The sequence below is a fragment of the Nannospalax galili genome, unplaced genomic scaffold (genome assembly GCF_000622305.1).
Source record: "Nannospalax galili isolate Female #2095 unplaced genomic scaffold, S.galili_v1.0 scaffold589, whole genome shotgun sequence".
Classification (NCBI taxonomy): Eukaryota; Metazoa; Chordata; class Mammalia; order Rodentia; family Spalacidae; genus Nannospalax; species Nannospalax galili.
This window is the reverse complement of record NW_008360324.1, coordinates 6,226,387-6,253,146: the sequence shown is the minus strand read 5'-3', so window position 1 is coordinate 6,253,146 and position 26,760 is coordinate 6,226,387. Positions and strand designations below refer to the sequence as shown.

General features: G+C 46.7%; 2 protein-coding genes and 1 pseudogene across 4 annotated transcripts in view; 1 reads left to right on the top strand and 2 right to left on the bottom strand.

Moving 5' to 3' along the window:
- Window positions 1-1,006: 1,006 nt before the first annotated feature.
- Tex52 (testis expressed 52) lies at window positions 1,007-11,133 on the bottom strand. The gene is given in 4 exon segments (XM_029559857.1): window positions 1,007-1,041; window positions 1,044-1,288; window positions 7,304-7,854; window positions 11,059-11,133. Coding segments are annotated over 4 exon segments (906 nt in total).
- LOC103727594 lies at window positions 4,746-6,025 on the top strand (annotated as a pseudogene).
- Window positions 11,134-12,504: 1,371 nt separating the features above from the next.
- Foxm1 (forkhead box M1) overlaps window positions 12,505-26,760 on the bottom strand; it is a 17,099-nt gene continuing 2,843 nt past the window's right edge. The window contains exons 2-9 of one of the 3 annotated variants that reach the window (XM_017796156.2): window positions 25,161-25,715; window positions 24,268-24,419; window positions 22,531-22,722; window positions 20,959-21,087; window positions 19,819-19,863; window positions 19,231-19,303; window positions 18,888-19,063; window positions 12,505-14,035 (exon numbers count right to left, since the gene is read on the bottom strand). In XM_017796156.2, coding sequence (XP_017651645.1) covers window positions 13,016-14,035; window positions 18,888-19,063; window positions 19,231-19,303; window positions 19,819-19,863; window positions 20,959-21,087; window positions 22,531-22,722; window positions 24,268-24,419; window positions 25,161-25,668 — 2,295 coding nt within the window. In that variant the 5' untranslated portion in view covers window positions 25,669-25,715 and the 3' untranslated portion in view covers window positions 12,505-13,015. The remainder of the gene's footprint in view (window positions 14,036-18,887; window positions 19,064-19,230; window positions 19,304-19,818; window positions 19,864-20,958; window positions 21,088-22,530; window positions 22,723-24,267; window positions 24,420-25,160; window positions 25,716-26,760) is intronic. The other 2 variants (XM_017796157.2, XM_017796158.2) reach the window with 2 other exon arrangements.

Genomic DNA, 26,760 nt, shown 5'->3' with positions numbered 1-26,760 from the left:
GTGAGGTTTAACAAAAATGGGGACAGAAAGGCCAGAGGGCAAAGAAGGCAGAAGGCCACCTGGGGATGTGATGGAAAGGAGGTAAGGGAAAACCCCCACTAATCAAATTGTCTCTCTCTCTAGCCATCCACCCCTGACCCTCTCTATACCAGGCCTCTTGCAGGACCCCTGCTACCTGTCCCTGAGTCAGGGCTGACACCTGACTATTGCCTTTCACCTGCCTCCGCTTCAAGCCTTGTCTCTAACTCCCCAGAGCCAAAGCTGAGGTCTCTTGAGTCAGCCATAGCCCAGGCCCAGGCCTTCAGGTCAGACTGCTCTGCGCTTCACCTTGAATGTTCCTGCTGAGAAATGCCTACCTTCTTCAAGCCTGACTCTCCTCTTGGTCCAGATATCAAACAGTCCAGGGAAGAGGTGGCACTGAGGTTTTTTGTTTGTTTTGGTTTTTGGGTTTCTTTTGCCTAAGAGGCTTTCTGTACCCTGACCAATTCCAGTTTCGTTGTATATTAATTCTGAGAGTGGAGACTATGAGACAGACAGAGAGAGAGAGAGAGAGAGAGAGAGAGAGAGTTGGAATCGAACTTAGGACCTCACACATGCTAGGCAAGTGCTCTACCCCTGAGCTATGTTCCCAGCTCACTTCTTACCCACATTTCTTATTATACCTCTTCCTCACACCAAAACACACACACACACACACACACACACACACCCCTACCTTTCCCATTCCTTTTTATATCCCTAAGAGCTGGAATTTCCAGCTATTCCAACTACCCTACCCCCTCTCCCTGCCCCAGTCTTCCCACCCTACTGAGTCCTCCAAGGAAAACACAGAACAATTTGGAATCAGTGTTTCCAGGAGCCTGATACAGAGGTGACTTGAGGCTGGATGCTGCCCAAAATCTGTTCTATAAAAGCCAGAGTCCTCGGCCTCCCAAGGCTTCTTGCTGAAGAGGGCTGGCTGACAACCCTGGAGCCTACTGTAGTCTCCCCACAGCTGGAGGCTCTTCTAGATACATCCAGGTCGTCGCTTCCTCTTCCTCTTTGTTCACGTTGGACCTTGGACTGGTAGTAGAGAGGCAAGGCGATTTGATCCTTTATCAGGACTTGGTAGTCCTTCACAAGGTCTTTGCTCAGGGGTATACTGGGCAGCCTGGCCAGTTTCAGTACCTTCTCCTGGTAATGAGGCACAGGATTTGGGCAGGGCCAGTTCTTGGTGAAAGTATTGTGAAGTGGATTGGGAAGAAGCTGGAGGTGCTCAAGCCTTCCACCAGCAGATATGTGCTGTGACCTGTTGGGAAATGGGTTCAGAGACAGGAGGGTCAAGAGAAGGTGCCAGGCATGGTGGGGAGGGGTGGGAAGGACAGGTGACACCTCCCCCCAGCTAGCTGGGGATTAGTCTACAGGGCTCCCTTCCACCTCTTCCTCACTGGATGTGGATCTGTGCCAAATGTCCTGCATCCTAGCTGTGTGCTGGGGCATAAGGTGAGTCATACTGTCTAGCTGTGCACCTTTCATCCTTTGACAATTGTACAGAATAGCACTCAGATTCTTTTAGATATGTGTGTGGTGCTGAGGATGGAACCCAGGGCCTTACATGTGCTAGACAAATACTCCATCATGAACTACACCTGCAACCTGATTACCTACTCCCTTCCTTCCTTCCTTCCTTCCTTCCTTCCTTCCTTCCTTCCTTCCTTCCTTCCTCCCTCCCTCCCTCCCTTCCTTCTTTCTTCTTTCTTCCTTCCATCCAGTATATATTCCATGCTAGCCTCCATCTTGAAATCCTCCTGCCTCTGCCTCCAGAGTGCTGGGGTCACAAGTGTGCATTATTATGCTTGGCTCCATTATGGGATTTTTAGTTAGACTCTAACTGTTCCTTCTTGTCTTCTCTTCTCCACTAATGCAGGTGGGAAGACCACTGAATTCAGTTTAGAGAATGACTTCCTCTTCTTTGTTAGCCTGTAGCATTAAATGGAACAGGAGCAAATTCACTTAAACGAACAACAAACACAGTTGAACAGTAGCAGATTTTCTGTGGCTCAATAGCTTTGTGACTGGTTTTGTAGATGTTCCTGTTCTGCTCTTGGTTTGAGAGAGGTTCTCAGTTGTGATTACTCAAGAGAATCATGCTGGGGAACGTTTTGTTTTGTTGTTAACTCTCTCTCTCTCTCTCTCTCTCTCTCTCTCTCTCTCTCTCTCTCTCTCTCTCTCTGTGTGTGTGTGTGTGTATGTGTGTGTTGTGCAGGGATGGAAATTTGGGCCTCTTGCATGCTAGACAAGAAACTATATTGCTGAGCCATGCCCCCAGCCCCTGTGCTGTTTTCAAAAGTCCCCCAGGATAATAGAGCCCAGTGGTGGAAAGCTTGCCTAACGTGTGTGAGACCGTAAGTTTCTACTCAGAGGATCCCAGGGATTAAAATAGGATTAAGATAGAATTTCATGTAGTCCAGACCATGTCTAGTTAATGTGGTACAAAGGACTGAACCCAGAGCTTCATGCAAACTAGCTAAACATTCTACCAATGGAGCTTTATCCCCAGCCACCACACACCACCACTCCCTCACCCCTTTTTTTTGAGACAGGGTCTCATGTAGTCTAGACTGGCCTCAAATTTACTGTGTAACAAAAAAAATGGCCTTGAATTCCTTATCCTCCTGCCTCAGTTTCCCCCAAGTGCTGGAACTACAGGCATACACCACCATGTCCCATGTGAATCATTTTGAAGATGCTTAGTGTAGCACACATTAGTCACCAATAGTCTTCATGGAAGAACAGGAGAAAAATCAGCATCCCCAGGGTGACTAATCTAAAACATTTGCCATCATATTTTTTAAAATTATGGGCTGGAGAGATGGCTTAGCAGTTAGGAGCACTGGCTGCTCTTGCAGATGATCTGGGCTCGGTCCCCAGCATTCAAATCATGGCTGACAGCCATCTGTAACTCCAGTTCCAGGAGATCTGATACCCTCTTTTGATCTCCAAGGACATTGTACAACACAGATGCACTTACATGCAGGCAATACACTCATACACATAAAATAAAAATAGTAAAATTGACATATACATGTGTGTACAAGTGTATGTGATGTGTACATGTGTGTGCAGGTACAATTTCTTTTTCCCTCCTTTCTTTCCTTTCCTGTATAGAGGATTAGAACCCAGGGCCCTGCCCATGCTGAGCACCTCTACTCTACCCTGAACTGCACTCTAAGCCCCTGGTTCAGTTCCTTTACATGCTCACAACCCATTTTATACCTGCCCACTGAAGTAGGTATTTATGATGCCCACTTTACCAATGATGACAGAGTCTGATGCAACTAAGCTACTTACCAAAGTGATACTCTCTGGACTTAATTCTGGCCCCAGCTTCCATTTCTGCTTTCTCCGTAAATGATGGACTTTGCTGGCTGGGCGTGGGCGTATACACCTGTAAACCTCACACTTGGGAGATGGAGGCACGTGAATCAGGAGTTTAACACCAGGCTTGAGTTCAAAGTTGGCCTGGGCTACATAAGACTCTACTTAAAAATAAGTAAATAATTAAGTATAATTTTGTTTTGTTTTGGGACAGGGTCTCCCTGTAATCTCAGCTGGCCTGGAATATGCTATATAGATCAGACTGGCCTTGAACTCACAGAGCTCTATCTCACTCTGCCTCATGAATGCTGAGATTAATGGTGTATGCAACCACATCCATCTTACAACTAAAAAAAAAAAGTATTAGGGTTTAAAACTTCCAAGCCTTATGCATGTAATAAATGTGTGTTCTTTTGTTGAGAGAGACAGAGACAGAGAGAGACAGAGTGAGGCTCACCTTTAATCTGAGCATTCAAGAGGCAGAGGCAGGTAGAGCTCTGTGAATCTGAGGCCAGCTTGATTTACATGGGTAGCTCCAGACCATTGCAGCTACATGCGACACTCTGTTTCAAAGAAAAGAAGAGCCCACAGACATATACTAACTAAATAATAAATAACGCATACACATAAAATAAAAATAATAAATGATATTTTCTTTATTATTTTTATTTTATGTGTACGACTGTATTGCCTGCATGTATGTGACTGCACCCGAGTTGTGCAACGTCGCGGAGGTCAGAAGAGGGTGTCGGATTCCTCTGGAATTGGAGTTAAGGACGGTTCTTGGTCACCATGTGGGTGCTGGGAATTGAACCCGGGTCCTCTGCAAGAGCAGTCAGTGTTCTTAACCGCTGAGCCATCTCTCCAGCCCCAATAAGTAAAATATTTTTAAAAATCCCAAAACTGTAAAAAACTGAAAAAAGAATGGAAAAGAATGACAGTCAGGCCTAGTGGCTTATGTCTGTAATTCTAGCACTCAGGAAGTGGAGACAGGAGAATTCAAGGCCAGCCTGGGCTACATAGTGAGGCTGTGCCTCAACCAAATGAGTATCACAATGGAATTCCTTAAGACACCCACTCTCTCTCACCCAGGCACTTTGGGTGATTTGTAGATATAGTCTGGTTTTCATAGCTGTCTCTTCAAATATTTTTGAAGGCAGGGGCTGAATTACATTTCTCAATGTCCCTTGGCCAAGCAGATCTTAACTGCACAGTCCCTCCCTGCATGTTTAGTTAAATGATGAAGAGCACCTGCCTTCACCCCATCCCTGCCACCTACATTCAGAAAGCAGAGGTGGAGCTGGGGGTGAAGCTCAATTTGGGTAGAACACTTGTTTAATGTTTGCAAGGCCATGGATTCTAGCAAGGGTGGAAGGAAGAAAGCTTGGATGGGTGGGAGTGAATTCTGGGCCAGGATCGGAGCATCGGGCTCCTGGAGGTGGGGAAGGGGGAAGGTTGCAGCGTTGGGCCCCGGAGCAGCCAGGAAGGGGCTCAAAGAGCTGGTGGTATCTATTGCAATGCAGGAGCTAGTGGAAGGAGAATTTGGGGGTGCCAACCCACTTATGAAGCTGGCCACCCACTTCACCCAGGACAAGGCCCTGAGGCAGGAGGGACTAGGCCTGGCCCCTGGCGCCCCGGGAGCCCCAGCTGCTGAGATGGTCTCCAAGCCTTTGGGAGTAGGCTCTGAAGACAAGGTGGCAGCAGAATTCCTGCAGGACCAGAATGTACCCCTTGTATCCCGAGTCCTTCAGACCTGCAAACTAGATGACCTCTTGGCAGAGATGCAGGAGATTAAACAGTCAAATTTGCCCCTGGTGTGGCAGACTTGGCTTTGTCTGAGGACTGGGCCCAGGAGTTTAGATTATGATGAGACTGACTGGTCCCAAGAATTCAGCGCTGAAGTTACAGACCCCTTTTTGGTGTTCCTTGCCCGATGGGCTGAGGAATATTTGAAACAGTCTGAGAAGCTGTGGCTGGGAGAGCAGGAGGGAACCACTCCCACTGATCGCTGGTATGGTGAATATCATCCTGAGGAGGATCTGCAGCACACAGTCAGAGACTTTGTGGCCAAGGTGGAGACCCCAAATTGGTTAACTCTGAGGACACATCAGAAGCCTGGGTTGACCAGTTCTCTGCCCTTGATATGGAATTTGAACTAACCAAGTCAGCTATAGAGTTGCAGATGCCTACATCTGGACCCTACAGCCATTGACCCTGATGTGCAGTGTGGCTTGGGAGTCTTCTTCAGTCTGAGAGGCGAGTATGAAAAGGCCGTGGACTGTTTCACAGATGCCCTGTGTTCATCCCAATGACTATTTGCTATGTAACAAGTGTGGGGCCACTCAGGCCAACAAGAACCAGTGTGAAGAGGCAGTAGCTGCTTACCGCAGAGCCCTTGAGCTGCAGCCAGGCTATATCCGGTCTCGCTATAACCTGGGCATCAGTTACACCAACCTTGGGGCTCACCTTGAGGCCCTGAACATGCAGAGGAAGAGCTGGGGCCCTCGGGGTGAGGGTGATGCTGTGTCAGAACATCTGGAGCACTCTGCATTTGGCATTGTCTATGTTAGGTCAGAGTGATGCCTATGGGGTGGCGGATGCTCCGGATCTGTCTGCCCTGCTAGCTATTTGGCCTGCCCCACTGACAGTGGGATGGGCTGCCCTATGAGTGTCTGCCTGAAGGGGTCCCCGCACTGAGTGTGACTCCCTCTCCTCCAATGGGCCTACCAAGGGGGTGGGCTGATGACCATAAGCGGTAGGACCTCTCAGGAGCTGCCTCAGTGTAGGGTGCACAGTCTGTGTTCTAGATCCTACATAATTGTAGGGAATGAGCTGTTGTCTATGTCCCTTGGTAATTCAAGGACTGTACATCCAGCTACAGATCTCTCTGCTCATCATGCCCTTCCTTGGTGCTGCTTTTTTGGGTAGGACCCAATGATATAGGGAAACTGTTGTCATCAGCTGCCACTTCTGACAGGGTCTACCATATTTGTGATGTCTCTCCTTGCCCCACTCTTACTGGGAACTGGTAACAGTCCATCTTCCTTGGTCAGCTGAGTGTAGGAGGTTCTCCTGAGCATCTGGGATAAATGCATTAGGAGTTGGCCTGTTCAACTGAAAGACTGACGTAGCACCACAGCGCCGAGCTTTGGAGGCACTTGTAATTCTGCCACTCTTCGGAGTGAGCTGAGATTTTCTGTGTGTGGACACTGATGCAGTAGATGCTCATGGGTTATCCTAAGTCCTCAGGGCCAGAGCTAGTCGCTGCAGAGTAGGCAAAGGCTGGGAGGGAGGCTCGTGTGGAATGAGCCCAGAGCATTAGATGGGATCTGTCCTGAGGCCTTTGGTGGAAGAACAGCGGGTACAGTGAGTGTTGCAGTGCCCCCTTCTTTGGGAGACCTATAAGTAGGAATTAACTAACTCTTGTAGTAAATTGGTTCAGAAGTTACAGTCTTGCCAAATTCCTAACAAAGAGGGGGCTCAGTGTTAATCGTAAGCCTTCTTGAAATGTTTCTAGGGGATAGCATTGAAAAATCCCCTCTGCTCATATTACTTCTACAAGGTGAAGATTAAGGGACGCTGAGGGAGCAGCTGGATTCTTCACCTGTTCTCTCCATCAGGAGACAAACGAACTCCCAGAAATGACTGCTAAGCCTCTTGCCTTGTCTTCAGTAGCTAATGATCAGAGATTTTGTTTTTTAAACTACCATGGTCCCAAGGTTCCATCCTGAAATTTATTTTCCTTTGTATGCATATATGTAAACGATTTAAAAATAAAACTGTAAAATGCTTGTATGAAGAATTAAAAAACAAAAAAGAAAGCAGGCATGGATGACCATGAGTGGGGAGGTTAGAGTACCAAGTTAGGTACCAGAAACAGGAATGGAGAGAAGGGGGCGCCAGAACGGGGTGGTTCTGTGGATCCCTGAGGAGGGACTGAGCTTACTTCTTGAAGTGTGGAGGGGGTAGGATGTTGCCACTGATGTCCAGTGGAGGAGCCCTAAGTTCACTCCTCAGCTTGAGTTTCTCCATCTCTTTCAGCTCTTTCACTGTTCTTGCCATCACCTGGTTCTTCCGCTTTAAGTCCAAGAAGATGGGGGTGGCCCTGATGAAGGTCAGGAAGGTGTGTGGGCCCATCCAGGAGGGTGGGGGGATGGGAGGCTCTGCTGTGGGGAGGCTGTGAGCTTTGGAGTGGGTCAGCCAGCGCCAGACGTTGCTGTCATAGGATACATTGGGCCTCTCTGGGAAGGTGGCAGGCAAACGGCTGACTTCCAGCCATGTGTGAAACCCCCAGGTGTGCTGGCCTGTATCTTTCCAAGGGTAGAGTGCATGGTTACGCACCTTGAACTTGATTTCTGTGCAGGGTGGCTGCTTCACCGCCAGCTGGTGGTAGACTTGCCGACTGAAGCCAGGCAAATCCTTGGCCTCGTCGGGGAGGAGGAACTCACGCTGAACCCGCGTTTGGTTGGTTGGAAGGGATTCACTGGCATTGAGCATCTAGGGAGAGGAAAAAAAAATTGGGTGGCCATGCCAGCAGGGGCACAGGGAGCTGCAGAGGCGCTGGCTCTCCTTTCCAGACACAAGCTGCCAACCTCCTCCAACTCAGGATGCACCTGGATAGCTTCCAAAAGGAGGCATCTCTCCATTCCCACCGTCATCAGAAGTTTATGTGTGACCCTGCACTTGTTCATATGTATAGGCTGGGAGACAATCCTGGATGCTGATCCTCAGGAACCATCCACCTTGTTTTATTTTTAAATTTTACGTGTATCAGTGTTTTGCCTGCATGTATGGAAGTGCAACCGTGTTGTGCAATGCCTGCAGAGGCCAGAAGAGCACAAAAGATCCCCTGGAACTGGAGTTACAGATGGTTGTTAGCAGCCATGTGGGTGCTGGGAACCAAACCCTGGACCTGCATGAGCAGCCAGTGCTCTTAACTACTGAGCCATCTCTCCAGCCCCCACCTTGTTTTGTTTTTTTGAGGAAGAGAGTCTCTCATTGACCTGGAGCTTACTGACTTAGCTACACTGGCCATCAAGCCTGAAGGATCAGCCTGTCTCTGGTTCCCCTGTCCTGGGATTACAAGTGTGTGCCACCATGCAAAGCTTTTTCATGTGGGTTCTGGGGATTGAACTCTGGTCCTCATGCTTGCACAGCAAGCAGTTTACCAGCTGAGCTATCACTCTTAATGTTGACTGTCAGCTTGATAGGATCTAGAATCAACTCGGAGGCAAGCCTTTGGGCACACCTGTGAGGGATTCTCTACATTAAGCTAATTGAGCTGAGAAGAGCCACCCTAACTGTAGGTGCCACTATTCTATTGGCTGGGGGTGGGCTGAATAAAAAGGGGAAAGTGAGCTGAGCATTACCATTCATCACTCTCAGCTTCCTGACTGTGGATGCAATGCGGAACAGCTGCCTCAAGCTCTTGCTGCTGAAACGGACTGTTCATTTGGGTTAAAATAAATCCTTAAGTTTGCTTTAAAAAAAAAAAAAGACAGCTGACCTAGAACTCCCTATGCAGATCAGGCTGGCCTCAAACTCACAGAGATCTCCTGAGTGCTGGGATTGAAGGTGTGTGTCACCATCTGTAACTTCAGTTCCAGGGGAATCTGACACCGTCTTCTGACCTCCATGGGCATTGCATGACATGGGTGCACTTACATACATGCAGGCAATGCACTCACATTAAATAAAAATAAGAAATAAAATAACTTTTTTAAAAAGACAAGAGCTGGGCATAGTGGCACACGCCTGTAGTCCCAGCACTTGGGAGGCAGAGGCAGGCAGATCTCTGTGAATTCAAGGCCAGCCTGGTCTACATAGTGAGTTCCAGGACAGCTGGGGCTACAGGGAGACCCTGCTTCAAAAAGAAAAAAAATAAAATAAAAATAAAAAGGCAAGTAAGTCTAGAAGCATCCTCACCTTTTCTGTGTCCTATCCTCCACAAAGTATGTATCATATTAACACTGTGCTCTCTCCCTCAAGACTCCATGAGCAAATATCCAAACTCTACTATGGTTTAGATAAGTGTCCCTCAAAAGCACATTTGTTACAAAGTTGGTGCCCCCTGAAGTATGATTATGGGGTGGCAGAACCTTAGGAAGTGGGTCCTGCTGGAAGAAGTTAGGCCACTGGGGGCATGCTCTTGAAGGGGGTAGTGGGACCCAGGCCCCTTTCTGTCTCTTTGCTTCTCAATGGCCATGAGGTGAGCAGCCTGCTCTGCCCATGCTCTGCCATAGGTCCAGAGCAGCAAGACCAAGTGACCATGGATTAAAACCTCAGCCCATGAGCCCCAGTAAACCTTTAAGTTGTTTATCTCAGGTATTTTGGTCACAACAATTGGAAGATGACCAACAGTCTCTATCTCAGATGAGTCAGTAAGGAATTCACACAGGGTCTCAATTATGTAAGAGAGCAGAGGCTTGAACTGTGTTCATCTTCAGCATGCTCAGCTGAGTGAAACAGCCTTCCATCTAGAGAACATATTCATAGTTTGACTAGGACAGAAATCTCTTTTGAAAATGTTCCTCCCCAGCAGTATGGGTGATATATATCTTTAAACCCAGTACTCTGGAGGCAGAGGCAGGTAGATCTCTGTGAGACCAAGGCCAGCCTGGTCTATATAACAGAGTTCCAGGCCAGCTGGGGTTACAGAGACCTTACTCAAAAAAAGTTCCTCCCTCACTCCCAACAGTTTCTTCAGCCTCATCCCCTAAAAGTCATCTTTCTTAAAAAGTGCATATTTTGTATGTGTGTGCACAGGTATGGAAGTCAGAGGACAACCTGGGGGTCTGTTCTCTCCTTCTGTCACGTCAGCTCTGGGGATGGAACTCAGGTTGTCAGGCTTGGTGGCAAGTGCCTGTACCCACTAAGCCACCTGTCTATCTAATCTTTCTCCCCTCCCCATCTCCTGTTCTCTCTAGCACATCCTAAGTAAGGCACCACAACCAGCATTCTTTCTTTTCTTTCTCCCCACTTCCTTCTTTTTGGTTTTGGGAAGACAAGGTCTCTTTTGTAGTCCTGGAGCTCACTATATTGACCCAGCTGGCCTCATACTTGCAATGCAGAATCCTCCTGCTTGTACTCCTAAATGTTGGAATTACAAGATGCCTCACTGCACTTGGCCCTCTGTCATTTGTAGAAGACCACACTTGGGGTGGGGATCTGGGGAGTCTGAGAGATAACACACATATTAAACACACCTAATCTACCCTGGGCACAAGACCCTGTCACATACACATACACACACAAAATCCTAATCTGAAAATGGAAAATCTAAAATGCTGAAAATCTGAATTTTTTCTGAGCAGGACATGATGTCACAAGTAGGAAATTCCATATCTGAGTTTATGTGATCAGCCTTCAAATCACAGGCAACCTAAAATACTACTTGAAATTACAATCTTCAGGCTGTGTAGACAGTACGTATGAAACATGAAGGAATTTTGTGTTGAGATTTGATTCCCATCCCAAGAGATTTCATTATGTCCGTGCAAGCACTCTAAAATCCAAAAACAAACCCCAAATCCAAAACACTGCTGGTCAGAAGCCCTTCGGATAAGGGCTATTCAACCAGTGTTAACCAAGCACCTCCTTTTTGTTCTGTGGGGTGGAGGACAGCTTAAGAACCAGAAGCATGCTCTACTCAGCCAGGACAGCCGCCAGCCCTGCAGGCTGCAGAACTGAACCCTTCCCTACCTTCAGGAGAGGCTCTCTGGCTCTCTCGTCCCTCATGCCTGGCTTTCGGGAGGATCTTTGCGAGCTGCTAGCCATTCTTCCTCTGAGCCTCAGAGCTAGGAGGGGAGGCTTTGGGTCAAAGGGCCTTTCTGGCACCATTGTTTGCTGGAAGGGTTGCTATGGTGATGCTCCCTGATTGGTGAGGTAAGGGCTGGGAGGCCCTTACCAGTCTGGGAGGCTCTTCAGTCTGTTGCCTTTCAGGTGAGACAGGCAGGGGGTGAGTTGTCAGTTCTGATTTCAAAACATGGTAACAGGAACTGCTTCTGGAATGGCCTTTCCTAGGAAGGCACAGGGAGAGCAGGCTGGCTTCTAGGCCCAGGGTTGGGGCTATGAGACAGTTGCAATGGGTCCATCTGTCCAAATGTTGGGGAAATGGTGGGGGTCAAGTGCAGCTGCTGCTATTACTGAGGCAGCATCAAAGGCTTATGTCAACCAGCATGCCTAGGTCCCAAGGAACAAGGTCCGAGATGGCAGACAAGAGGTGAACAGTGCAGGGCAGCAATGGGAAACTAGTCTGAGATAGGATCTTATGTAGTACAGGCTGATCTTGAACTATATAGCTGAGAATAACCATAAACTTCAGACCCTCCTGCCTCTACTTCCCAAGCGCTCAGATTATGGATATGCGCCACCACACCCAGATTGGCAATTTTCATTGTTGCTTTGGACAAGGTCTCATGTAGTCCATGCTGGCTTCAAACTTGCTATGTAGCTGAAGATGACCCTGCAATCCTGCTTCTACCTCCCAAGTGCTGGGATTGCAGGTATGCACTACCATACCAGACAAAACTAGCAATTTCAGTCAGAAAGGGTGTGAGAGGGGATACATGTGAAAACTGTACTCTTCCTCAAGGGCTGCTCCAAGCAGCTGCAGGCTTTGCCTGTTCATCACCACTATCTCTACCACCATCTCTTCCCTCAATCCCTCAGGATACCAGCAGACCAGAGACCAGCAGTGCCACCCTGGGTTTTATTCAGTAGGCAGTTACAGTAGTGTTCTTGAGCTAGCTCACATACTGGGGCATAGGGAGGCTCTTTGCAAAGCTAAGGTACAAGCATGCTAAGGAAGCCAGGCAGGTTGGGGGTCACCTCCACCTTCTCAGGCCTCAGCCTGAGTTCTCATCCATACTAGGCTCCCTGGCATGATTAGGAACATTATCAGAGAAACACCTAACTGGGCTCATGTGAGTACCCACACTTTGCTTCAGGTGCACCTGTCCACCTACACCCAAATTCAACTCAACCAGACATGAGAGACCTTTTAAAGCAGGATTTCTTCTTACAAGACAGCTGGCTTGGAAACATAGGGAAGCATGAGGGCAGGACAATGAGAGAGAGATCCTGGCAAACAGACCTCTATGTCTGGATGCCTACAGGAAACAGCCCTTGAGCCAGGACCCCTAGGTGTGAAAGAAGCTGCACTGCAGGCCCTTCCCCCTCAAAAACCCAAAAGTGACATACAGAAGCAAACCGTGCACCCCCGTCATCTGACCCACCCTGGCAGTCTCTAGATACTGATCTAAGGAAATAAGCTTATGTTTATAATTAGAGGATAATTTGGAGAACACACCATTTACAAGGGCTGTCCTGCCAGCAGTGGGGAGACTGCTGGGAACTTCCTAATCCCTTCTCACCATTCTGCCTCTGCCATTCCCACCCTTCAGCTCCTAGGAGGGAGAGTGCAGGACTCAGATTCTCTGGTAGGACAGGGACCAGAACCCACCATCGCATAGATCCAAGCAGTGGCTAAGACATGACTACTACCTTGGCATAATTAGGCCAGGGAACGTAGCACAATCCCTGCCTGCTATCTTCCCCCACAGGGTGTTGGAGTACACAGAGCCTTGGACTGTCTAGTCACGTAAGCACCAGAATGGTGGACAGCTTGAGCAGCAAAGGCAAGTGCAAGGCCTTGCCTCTACCGCAGCTCGGGCATGAACTGAGACCAGTTGATGTTGTCAGGGCCCAGCGGGTCCTCCTCCAGGCCAGGGAAGCTGATGTCTAGAAGGATCTTGCTGAGGCTGTCATTCATTGTATCCAAGACCAGGCCTTCTGTGAGAGAACGGTTGGCTGAAAAGTTGGGGACCTGTGGCTCTGGGGAGCCTGGCTTAGGGACCTCTAGATGTGGGGGAGAAGAGCTGTTAAAGGGGTTGGAGGCGAGGTCAAAGGGTTCTGAATTGAAGAGCTCTCGGGGTGAGTCAAAGAGGGGAACGCTTTTCAGTGGTGTAGTGCTCAGCTCCATCAGTCCCAGGGAGTCAAGCAGGGGGCCAAAGGTACCCTGGGGGGTTCGTACTGGGCTGAAATCTAGCCCCCCAACTTTGGTTGGGGGTGTGAGCCTCCAGGACTCAGTGGAGAGGATGGACTTGCTAGGGGTGGAGGAGATGGGCAGTGTCTCCTTGATGGGGGTCTGGAAAGGTCCTCCCTCCTCTTGAGGGCAGCTGAGCTGGGGCATAGGCTCCGAGGACTCTGCCAGGAGTAGGGGCTCCATGGTTGGTTGCAGTGTGCTTGGACCCTCTGAGAAGACCAGCTCGGGCTCATCCAGACAGGGCGGCTGCAGGTGCTGTTTCCTCCGAGACCGACTCATCTCCCTCTTCTCCCTTCGCTTAATCACCAGCATTTCTGAGACACACCGGGCTGGGGATTTGAGTGCGCTGTAGGACTTCTTGGGCCTTGGAGTAGGAGAGCAGGAAGAATCTTCCCAGGAGTTGGACAGCTCCTCTTTCATCGATGTGCACGGGGAGGGCCACTCTTCCAAGGGAGGGCTCTCCACTTTGATAGGCCTCTCCAAGTGTGGCATGTCCTCCCCAGGCTGGATTTCTTCCTCCTTGATGGACTGAACAGGAAGCAAAGGCAACAGCCCTTCTCCAAGCCCAGGCTTCTCCTCCTTCACTGTTCCTGCAGTGGGGAGTGGGGCTATGCCTTCGTCAGATAGCAGCACCTGAAAGGGAAGTAGAGACAAAGAAAAAGGGTTCATGTTTGACCCACTGACACAGAATCATGATAATTGACATATTGACGCTGGTCCTCTTTCCTCTTGTCTTTTAATTTTTTGTGGTGTTGGCAATTGAATCCAGGGTCTTGTACATATTGGTACAGCTCTACCACTGAGGTATATCTGCAGCTCTCTCTCTCTCTCTCTCTCTCTCTCTCTCTCCCTCTCTCTCTCACTCTCTGAGTCTCCCTGTAGCGCCAGCTGGCCTGCCCTGAACTTGCTATGTAGACCAGACTGGCCTCTGCCTCTCAAGTCTGGTATTAAAGACGTGAGCCACCGTGCCCGGCTTTAATTCCTTCTTAAACATTTACTTATTTGTGTATGTCTATGGCCAGAGCTTGGAAGGGGGGGTGGGGTGTTGGCAGGACAACCTGCAAAAGTTGATTTTCTCCTTCTACCATGTGGGTCTCAGGCTTGGTAGCAGGTACATTTACTACTGAGCCATCTTGCTGGTCCTCTTAAGACAGGGTCTTACTATGTAGCCCAGACTGGCCTTGAATGAATGCATGATCCTCCTAACTTAGCTTTCTGAGAGCTGGGATTACAGGTGCATGCCACTATGTTGGTATCTCATGTCTCTAAAGTCTTAAAATTTTTTGCAGTATGTAGTAAAAGATGATGGCAGTAGTTTAATTCTGGAGGAAAGAGGTGAAGAGCATTGGGGCAGGAGATATATATAGCTCAATGGTAGAGCATATACTTGGCAAACGCAAGGCACTGGGTTTGATCTGTAGCATTAAAAAAAAAGATGAGAGTGCTTACTGTGATGCTTGTATGATCCATATCCCCATGACAGAAAATAAAATTTGAGGGGCTGTAGAGATGGCTCAGTGGTTAAGAGCACTGATTGCTCCTGCAGAGGACCCCAGTTTGATTCCCAGCACCCACATGGCCACTATGAACCATCCTTAATTCCAGTTCCAGGGGAATCTGAAGCCCTTTTCTGACATCCACAGCATTGCATGACATGGGTGCGCTCACATACATGCATACATGCAGGCAATACACTCATACGTATAAGATAAAAATGAAAAAAAAAGAAAGTAAATAAAATTTGATACCTATTCACACCATATATAAAGACTATTTTGTATGGTGCTGGAGATTGAACTGATATTAAAAACGTCTAAAAATTAAAACCTGGGGCTGGAGAGGTGGCTCAGTGGTTAAGAGCAGAGGACTGGGGTTTGGCTTCCAGCATCCACATGGTGACTAACAATCATCTGTAACTTCCAGGGAATCCAACACTCTCTTCTGGCCTCCATGGGCACTGCATGCACATGGTACACTTATATAAATGCAGGCAAAACACATAAAATAAAAATAAATACCTTCGCCGGGAATAGTGGTGCACACCTTTAACCCCAGCACTCGGGAGGCAGAGACAGGTGGATCTCTGTGAGTTCAAGGCCAGCCTGGTCTACATAGTGAGTTCCAGGACAGCTGGGGCTACAGGGAGAGCCCGTCTCAAAAAGACCAAAAATAAATAAATAAATAAATAAATAAATAAATACCTTCAATCTCATCAGCACTCAGGAGGCAGAGGCAGGTGTATTGCTGTGATATGGAGGCCAAGGTTGGTCTACACAGAGAGTTCCAAGCCAGCTGGGACTACAGGGAGACCCTGTCTCAAAAAATCAAAAAAGCATGCACGCACATACACGCACACATCTCAGGATATATAGGAGAGAATCTAGGAAGCACAAGCTGAAGGTGGGTAGCCTTAATCAAGATGGAAGTCCAGAAACTATAAAACAAATTAATAAAAAGGCCTGTAGCAAAATGGACAATTTGTAAAGAAGCAATTAATAAGCAGATTAAAAAAAAAAGAATTCATAGAAGACTAATCTAAGTGACTGCACATAATGAGGTGTTCAAACTTTTGATAAAAGGAGACAAAATTGGGGCTGGAGAGACGGGTCAGCAGTTAAGAGCACTGGCTGCTCTTGCAGAGGACCTGGGTTTGATTTCCAAGCACCCAGATGTCAGCTAACAACTGTCCTTAACTCCAGTTCCAGGGGATCTGACATCCTCTTCTGACCTTGGAGGGGATTGCATAACATGGGCGTACTTACACACATGCAGGCAATACACTCATACACATGAAATTAAAAAAAAAAAAGAGAAAATTAAACAATGATGGGGTTGAAGAGATGGCTCAGTAGTTATGAGCACTGGCTACTCTATTGTAGAGGACCCGGGTTTGGTTCCCAGCACCCACATATGGGCTAACAACCATCTATAACTCCACTTCCAGGGGATCCAATGCCCTCTGCTGGCATACACTGGTGTACTTACATACATACAGGCAAAATACTCATATACATACAAAAAAAATAATAAATTTAAAATTAAAAAAAATAATAAATTTAAAAATAATAATAAATAAATTTAAATTTTAAAAATTTAACAAAGACAATGGTTATACACATTAGACCAGAAAATATTAACAAGACTAATAATACCAATTGCTGGCAGAGATAAAGATCTTGTCATACATTCCTGTGAAATGTGAATTATCACCGCTTTTGCAGACTAGAGCCCAGCAATATTTAGTAAAATTTAAAATACCTTTCATTCAGCAATCTCATGTCAGCATTCAATCTCATGAACATAAAAATGCTAATAAAAAGATATTTATTGGGGGGTGGATAAATGGTTCAGCAGTTAAGAGCACTGGTTGCTCTTGTAGAGGTTCAATTCCCAGCACTTACATGGTAGCTTACGACTATCCATAATTCCAGTTCTAGGGGATCCGACACCCTCTTTTGGCCTCTGCACATATAGGTACACTTACATGCAGGCAAAACACTCATACACATAAAAAGCTAAAAAAAAAAGATATTTATTGCAGTGTTATTCATAAGATAAGAAACAAAATGTTCTCATGAAAATGGCTGAAAATTTTTTGATATGGCTGTATCATGGAATATGTGAACATTAAAAAGCAATGAGGGGCTAGAGAGATGGCTCAGTTGGTAAAGTACTTGAGGACCTGGGTTCAGATCCATAGCACCCATGTAAAAAGCCAGGTGTGGTAGCATGCTCCTGTAATCCCTCAGCTGGGGAAGGCATACAGGTGGGTCCCTGGAGCTTACTGAGCAGCCAGCCCTGTCAGTAAGAGCATAGTGGTACATGGCTATATTCCCACTACTGAGAAGGTGAAGGTGGGAGGATCAAATTCAAGGTCATCCTCAGCTCTCTAGTGTGTTTTGAGGCCAGCATGGGATATAGGAGACTTAGCTTAAAAAGCAAACAAAAAAATAAATCAACAATGCCATGAACTAGAACTATGCCAAGTGACCCGTTATGTCTTGTTATGTTGCTCAGTTGGCCCCAAACTCCAGAACTCAAATACTCAAATGATACTTCTGCCATAGTATCTCTCAATCTTTCTCTCTCTCTCTCCCCCTCCTCTCCCCTCTTGCATGCGTGCGTGCGTGCGTGTGTATGTGTGTACAGACATCCCATGGCGCATGTGTGGAAGTCAGAGAAAAACCTTGGCATTGTCTTCCACCTTGAAAGGATTTCTTTCTGGTTTTCTTGTATACTCTAGGCTAGCTGGCTCCAGAGCTTCCAGAGATTCCTGTTTCTACTTCCTACCTGCTTAAAGAACTAGGATTACCAATGTTTACTCTATGCACCCAGCTTTGATGTGTGTTCTTGGGATTTGAACTCAGGTTCTCATGCTTACATGGCAAGTGACCCCTGCCCCCTTTTCATTGTTCTTTTGTTTTGTTTTCGGACAGAGGGTCTCACTAAGTAGCCATGGCTGGCCTGGAGCTTGCTACATCGATCAGGCTGGCCTTGAACTTGATGTGATCCTCCAGCCTCTGCCTGAGTGCAAGGATTACAGGAGTGCACTATAACACCTGGATTTGCTTTAGCCTCTGGAGTAACTGGAACAACAGGCATGCACCACCTCCCTTGGCTAATGTGTTATCTGGGGAGCGAGTGTGATGTGGGTAAAGATGGGAAGAAAAGAAAGAGCACTGTCGAGAAGAAAGTGAAAGGCTGTATTAAAACCAAACCAGGGTCTGGCTACATAATAAGATTGTGTCTCCAGTTAATTAATTAATTGACTGATTAAAAAAAAGCAAACCCACTGGAGTCCATGCCATTTCCACCTCACTGTAGATGGCTAAAGACCAGGAGTTCAAGATTAGTCTCAGCAACTTAGTGAGTTGAGGCTAGCCTGGCCTGCAAGAGACCCTATCTCAAACAAAACAAAACAAATCAAACCAAACCAACCCCTCAAAAACAAACAAATTCCCAAAACCAACCTACCCCACCACACCAACACTGTCTTCCTAGGACATCTAGTAATGTCCAGAAGTATTTTAACTGTCAATCTGTGGGTGCTACTGACATCTGGTGGGAAAAACAAAAGACACAGGGCATCCCCTCCCCGAAATTGCATGAAGAATTACTGAACCCTAAATACATGGGGAGCTGGGCCTGAGTACCTTGAATGACAGTGACCAAGTGCAAAGTAGTCTGCCCTTTCCACACCCACTGGCTTACCCACACTGACTTCTTTCTAGGACCTGTCTCCTCCTCAGCCCACCTATCACAATAATCATCCTTGTCTGTTTTATTAACCTACAGACCTTCTGACACTAACAATCCAAACTTCTCTTGATCACTTATAAAGCTACTCAGTTTTCTTATGGTGATATGCTTTGTCTACCTAACCAAATCGATAAGCTTCTCAAGGAACCCTTCACAATGTGCTTCACAAGCTGCAGGTCTAACACTTACTGAGTGCAGTCCTCTTCACAGTAAACAGGATGCTCACCTTAGGGGCAATGCGGACTCGCTTGTTATGGCGGGCGAGCTCTGAGCTCATTAGTGAAGCTGCCAAGGGCAATGGCACCTTCACGGAGGGCTGCAAGACTAGGGACTGGTTCACTGGGAACTGAATGGGTACCAGGTACGAGCTGACCCGTGGAAGCAGAGGCTTCATCTTTCGTCCTAGGAAGAAGCAGGAGAAATTAGAGGCAGCAAGGCAGGGGTTCCCCAATTCCCAGTTCAGAAGCTCTGCTCAATTGTAGACTCAGATCCCTCTGAGTTAGAGACAGAGCCTGAAGACATGCCTCAGAACCAGAACTGGGCAGGCCTGAGGCCGCTCTCATACTCACGTGTGCCCAGTGGAAGCTCAGTTTTGATGGTCACATTCCTGCGGAGCTCAGGATTGGGTCGTTTCTGCTGCTGCTTGTGGGGAGAGAAAGAAACCTGATTTGATAAGGGAAAGGGAGGGGATAGCAGAACCCACCAGCTTGAGCTGATGAACTTGACTTAACCAACAGCCCGAAAGAAAAAGCCAGTCTGAGGGATGGATGCAGGGAGGCACAATCTGCCAAGCCATGTTTAGTGGAAAGGTGGACAGCAAGAGACATAGGACAGCAGGACAGTGCTATCACCTCACCCGTGATCCTCACCACCCACAAGGGATGCAGAAGCTATCTGAGAGACAAAGAAAAGCCAGGCTGAGAGAGCAGACTGCTGCTGCCTGCGAGGCCCATCCCATGCACTTGTCCTTGCAGTGGCAGCTCCTCCTGCAGCGCCTGCTCTGTGCTCAGCACACCTTTGTGGTGCTGTGTTTAGGGCTTGCAGCCACAGGGCCATAGTCCCTCCCCGATCGTAGCTTATTTCTGCCCACTAAAGCCATGCTGAGCAGTGAAAGGAAACATAAGGCCAAGCCCCGAGCTAGAGGAAAAGAATCTTACTGATTCCAAATGCTCGGGCGATTGTGGAGACCCTGGGTCCAGTGGCTGGAGGTGGAGAGAAATGAGATGAAGTTACCACCAATGTGGTGAATCTATCCAGAATGGGAAGAAACCTATTTAATGGGTGCTGAAGGACACCATGGATACAGTCCCTTCCAGAACAGTCACTTTAGGGGCACTCACTCAGAAGTCCCCAGACAACAACTTCTTTCTGAAAGCATGCTCTGGTGGCTGCATTTCTAGTCACTAGATTGGAAGAAGTACTTCTCATACCTTCTCTATATGAATCACTTGAGATGCTTGTTGAAAATACAAATTACAGAGGCTGGAGAAATGGCTCAGGGGGTAAAAGCATTTGCTACACAAGCATAAGAACTTGAATTTAGATCCCAGCACCCACATTAAAAATAAAAAGCTGGGCATGCCATGCACACGCCTATAACCCCAGGAGTGTTGGGGATAGGAAGATTGCTGGGACTTGTTGGCCACCAGGTTCAATGAGAGACCCTATCCTAAGGAAACAACCATGATAAAGCAGGATCCCCAATGTCCTCCTTTGGCTTCCACACATGCATGCACACACACACACACACACACACACACACACACACATACAAGGAAACAAGAACCATGATAAAGCAGGATTCCCAATGTCCTCCTTTGGCTTCCACACATGCATGCATGCACACACACACACACACACACACACACACACACACACGCTTCCACACATGCACGTACACACACACACACATACACATGCTTCCACACATGCATGTACACACACACACACACACACCCATAGGTGCATTTCAGTATGCTGAATCAGGAACCTGAAGAGAGAGGTCTGGAAGCTGTATGTACAAGTGTCTAATTTACAGGGGAGTTGGAAAAAGATTGTCCTGTTTTGGATGAGACCAGTCCTCTTTATACCCAGTCTAGCACAAGTGTGTCAGTCAGTTTTTGTTAACTGTACTCAATTCAGAGAGTTTTATGCAAGTCATTGGCTGGACAGGCCTCTAACTCTCCCTTCATCAAATAAGAATGTCACAAGGAAAACTTGTTCCTTTTCAGGAACAAGTTTTCAGGTAGCTCTCGGGTCTCCAGTTCTGGTGCTATAGACAAAGCCAGGACACTCACCTTAAACACTTGGTCCAATGTCAAGTAGCGATTGGCACTGGGGTGAATGGTCCAGAATGAGACCTTGCCATTGGCAGATGTCTCCCGAACAAACATGTCATGGAGAGAAAGGTTGTGGCGAATGGAATTCTGAAAGGAGAAAGACCAGTTATCAGTTCAGTTAGCTCTGGAAACATGGTCTTGGAAGTGAACTGGGCGAGTCTGCAGAGTGTCTCCCACTATGTTCCACAGAGTTCTTGTAACCTTGCCTATTGGCAACTCCCTTCCTGATAGGCCACACTGTAGAGCTAACCTCAGCCATAGGTTAAAAGCCTAGGTATAAAGACTGGTGCAATTCCTCCCGGTGGTGATTAAAAACAACAAACAGGAGCTGGAGAGATGGCTCAGCAGTTAAGAACACTGGTTGTTCTTGCAGAAGACCCGGGTTCGAATCCTAGCACCCACATGGCAGCTAACAACTGTCCGTAACTCCAGTTCCAGGGGATCAGACAACCTCTTCTGTCCTCCGAGGGCACAGGTACATTTACCTACACACAAGCAATACACGCATACACATAAAATAAAAATAATAAATTAAAAAAAATTTTTTTTTTAAAAAACAACAAACAAAACAAAACATGAGATCTGGCCTGTCTCCAGGCTCAAAAGGCCCTAGGTTGGAGGGTTCCCTCTCTATTCCTGCTCTCTACCATGGTGCAGGATTGAGGTGAAAAAAAATCTATGTAGGAACTTTATGCCTGAAACTTCTGCTTCCACATCTGTGTAGGAAGAATGCACACAGACTAAGCTGGACAGCCAAGAACTGTGTTTTCTAGAACTCTATCTACCAAGGTCCTTTGGAGGAGAAATGAAAAGACCACTACTCACTGCACAGTCTATGAGAAAGGGCTAAAGGTACAGCAGTATCATTAAGGAAAAAAAACAGTTTCTGTGGCTGGACATGGTGGTCCATGCCCCTAATCCCATGACTCAGGAGGCTGAGGCAGGACAACTGAGAGTTCAAAGTCAGTCTGGGTTATATACAGAACATTGACTTTCAGAGTTTCCATGCATAAAATGAAGACAAAAGCCTGCCCTTTTGTGGTGGCACACCTGCAATCACAGTCACTCTGGAGGTCGAGAGAGGAAGACTCTTAAGTTTGAGGCCAGCCTAGACCACGTAGTGAGACTGTCTCAAAAACAAGAAAAAGAAAAATCCCTGGCCACTAGATGTTACTGGAAATTAATCTTGAAGTCACAAGGCTCAGTGATTTTTTTTTTTTTTTCATTAAGACCTTGTCATAAAAGTACTCAGCCATTCCAGCTGCCAGTACATAAAACTGTGTGTGACAATGCTTGCTGCTGCACTGAAGTCTTTCTCAAACCTTAGGTAGCAAGGCACAAAGTAGCCTCAGAACTCTAACGGATGACACTGCCTGTATTTGGTAGGTTCAAGTCACAGTCCAAGGCATTCTGCTTACAGTGACCCTTTGCATGTCCTTGCTGGCCCAGAGCACCAGACAATCTGCAGCCCAGTGCAAGAAACACTTGGGCCAGAATGACCTTGACTTTGGTTGTTAAAGGATATAATACCTTCCAGCCTGGCTTGGCAATATGCTTAAAATATGGGAAGTGGTCCTCAATCCAAGTATAGATGTCCTTCAAGGTCATACGCTTCCTCTCAGTGCTGTTGATGGCGAATTGTATCATGGCCATGTAAGAGTAAGGTGGCCTCTCAGACACAGAGTCCTGCCAAGACACTGATGCTCCCACGGGCTCCTCAACCTGTGGGCCAAGGAAAGCCAAAGGGAAAGAGAATAGAGAATGACACAGAAGTGTCCATAGAACCATTCCCCACCCCAGTCCACTGAGAACATCCCCTAGGATACACTAGAAACAAACTTATTTGAGACCATTTCCTGGTGGAATTAGACATTAAGATTAGGAAGGATCTTAGTCCAGATCCCCAACCAATTAGGAAACTGCTTCATTGCCATCGTTTGCTGAAGATATTACATGATAATAAGGGAAAGTCTGAAGGTTAGAGAAATAGCTCAGCTGGAAAAGTATTGCTCAGCATGCATGAAGCCTGAGTTTAATCCCCAGAGCCATATAAAAAAAAAAATGGGGCCTGGTAGCACATATCTGCAAGTCCAGTGGTGGGGAGGTGGAGTAAGATGATTAGAAGTTCAAGAGCATCCTTGGCTATGGAGCCAGTACGAAGATGGCCTGGGCTACATGAAACCCTGTGTTAAAAACAAAAAGCAAGCCTGATCCTTTTCAGTTGAAATATCTCTAGCATACCCAATGATTTGCATGAATCCATGCCCATTTCAGACTTGCAGGTTAAAGAATTAGGTCCTGGTTCCATTTGTGAATAAGCCCACCTCATTTCAACATTTGTACAAGCGAAAGTCTCAAGAGTATGGGAGAAATGCTTCAAAGGACACATTTGGCTAAGTCTTAAGATCCGATCATTCAGTTTTAAAATCTGAGATATAACTTTATAAAGCACAGTTGTGCTGGGCCTTTAATCCCAGCACTTGGAGGCAGAAGCAGGCCTTGGTAAGGTCAAGGCCAGCCTGGTTTATGTAGTGGTCTCAAAAAGACCAAAAGGAAAAAAAAACAACAACAAAAAACCCAAAGTACAACTGTATAAGTATATAGTTTAATTAATATCTAATTAATATTTGCTTATATATACATCTGTATAAACCATTAAATGAATAAAATTCATATCTAATTAACTTTGCTATTAATATTACAGTTTATCTCCTAATAAAACTGTCTTGTTAACAATGCTGTAATCAGCTCACATTGTTGGGATGCCATTTTAAAGTTCTGTTAATCAATTCCTGAGTATCTACTAAGTACTTACTAAAGGCCTAGGAGTCCTTAAACCCAATACTATAGAAATACAAAGTGGGCCAGAATCTGCCCTCAAAGTGTCACAGATGGGGAAGAGTAAAAGATCCCAGACAGTAAAGTAGCTCAGAAGTTAGAGTGATGTGTGGTGGCACACACTTGTAATCTCAGCTACTCACAGGCTGAAGCAGGAGGACTTAAGTTCAAGGTCAGCCTTAAGTGAGAACCTCTCTCAAAATAAAAATAAAGGGGTTGAAGATGTAGCTTAGTGGTACAGCACTTGCCTACCATATGCAAGGCCTTGAGTTCAATCTCCAGTACTTAAAAAATTAAAAGTTATATAGAAAAGCACTAAGTAGCACTAATACCAGAACTTGGATGTTCTGTAGCTCCTTGATCCATATCCCTAGTTAGAAATCTCCTGCACTGGTTCTGACTTCCCTAATGAGTGACAGAACAGTTCACCTTAACCTGACTCTGTTCCAGGTGACAATTCTCCTTTTCCTCCATCTCTTGCTTGATGTTGCAGGAGCCCAGCCCGTCAGAACTCATCTTTCCAAGCCACTGGATATTGGTTAAGCTGTTGTCCAGCATGCAGCCTGCTGCCTCATTGCCAGCTAGAGGGGAAACAACCCAAGACCCCATTAGCAGCCTCTTTAGATGCCCAGTAGCTCCATCAAAATCGGTGGTTGGAGATAACCCTTCCAAGGCCCCTATTCTTAGGGACAGGGAACACATGGTAAATTGTTGTGGCTCTAAGTTACTCTTATTCTGCTTCAAGGTAGACCTCAGGAGAAATTCAAGAGCAGGGAATTGCATTTCAGTGAGCCACACAGAGCCTCAGGCATCTGTCGAGGCAAACTTTGGATAGCTACACCTTCACTTTTCTTCCCCATGCTTCAGTTTATTCCTTTATTAAGATGATTTACTTCCTTACAGCGCCAATATTAAAAAAAAAAAAAAATCAAACCAACAACCAACCAACAACAAATTCTTTTCCCACATAGAGGGCAATAGAAGCCGGGCGTGGTGGCACACGCTTGTAGTCCCAGTACTTGGGAGGCAGAGGCAGGTGGATCTCTGTGAGTTCAAGGCCAGCCTGGTCTACATAGTGAGTTCCAGGACGCTGGGGCTACAGGAAGACCCTGCTTCAAAAAGACAAAAAAAAAAAAAGAGGGCAACTTTATTGTAACCTTTCAACAGTGCCCAGATGGTCTGCTTAAGGTGTCAGGGTGTAGAAAAATAAGCCTTTGCACTGGTTCCTCTTAGATTCCTTTCTAGGCAGACATCAACATGACTGACTCAGACAGCACTGGGAAGACCAGCCTCCACACCCCTTTGTCTTATAGACCACATACCACAGCTCTCTTGTCTTTCCCTCAGAAGGACTCCTGGTAGCCTAGGAACATTCACACACTTCACTGCTGGCTTTGGTCCCAGTGTCTCGGTGATCACTTCTGTCCTCTTGGAATCACTGCTGGTTTGGGCTTGAGGTTGGGGTCCAGGAGGGTGAGATGAGGCTCCCCCGCAACTGATGAGAATGAACTTGTTGGGTCCACTGCTGCCACTCTCTTTCCCTTTGGCAGTCAGTGCTGCGATGATGCTCTGGATATCCGCATTGTTGGGGATGGCCACCACTTGAGTGTTGGGCATCGTAGGGTGGTTAATAATCTTGATTCCAGTTGGAAACTTGGAAGAGCTGGACTCTGCCGCCTCCTTGGAGGCCTGTGCTTGACCAGGCTCCTGTTGGGCAAGGAGTCTTTTACTTTTAGCTTCCTCCTCTGATGTTTCACCTGGGGCATTCTGAACAGGAAGGGGCAGCCTCCGTCTTTTGAGAATCAGTGGCCGACGGGGGCTGGTTTTCATTATGAAGCTGTGTTTTCACTCTCCATTGAGAATCACAAACATGGACCCTGCAGAAGGCAAGGAGAAGCGGGTTATCAGAGACTGCTGGGCTGAGAAGGGCTCATTTGGAGGTGGTGTTCTGCATGACTGGCCAAAAGCAGAAGCCAAAAGGCCCAGGTGAATGTTGCCTGGACCTCTGTAAAGCCCCCAGACAGTAAGGAGAGAAGCGGGGCTTGGTGGTGCATGCTTGTAACACCAGCATGTGGAGGAGAAGGCAGGAGGACCATCAGTTCTCAAGGTCACCCTCAGCTAGATCTCAAGTTGGAGGCAAGCCTGGGCTACATGAGACCCTGTCTCAAAAAACGTAAATAAGGGGCTGGAGAAATGAGTCAGTGGTTAAGAGCACTGACTATTCTTGGAGAGGACCTGGGTTCAATTCTCAGCATGCACATGGCGGCCAACAACCATCTATAACTCCAGTTCCAGGGGATCCGATGCCTTCTTCTGTCCTCTGAGGGCACTGCATGACATGGGTACCCTTATATGCATGTAGGCAATATACTAATACACATAAAATAATTTTTAAAGGGGCTAGAGAGATGGCTCAGTGGTTAAGAGCACTGAGTGCTCTTGTAGAAGACCCGAGTTTGAATCCCAGCACCCACGTGACGGCTAACAACCGTCCCTAACTCCAGTTCTGGGGGTCCAACGTCTTCTTCTACCTTTATGGGCACTGTATGACATGGGTGCACATACATACAGGCAATATACTCATACACATAAAAGAATAAATAATAAAATATTTAAAAAATATTTTTTTAAATAAACAAATAAATAAATAAATAAGGAAAGAGTTTTAAAAAAGGCAATAAAATTGAATAGACTTTCCTTTAAAAAGTGCATATAAATGACCAGCAAGTGTATGAAAAGGAATACAATCTCAAATATCATCAGATAAATGAAAATTAAACCATGGTGATGCATCATCTCTTATCTGTCAGAATGGTGTTATCGGTCCCATTTCTTGCTGCAATAAAATGCTCCCCCCAAAAAGGCCTATTTGGCTCATAGTTTAGGAGGGCTGGAAGTTCAAGGTCAAGTGGTCTCACTTGA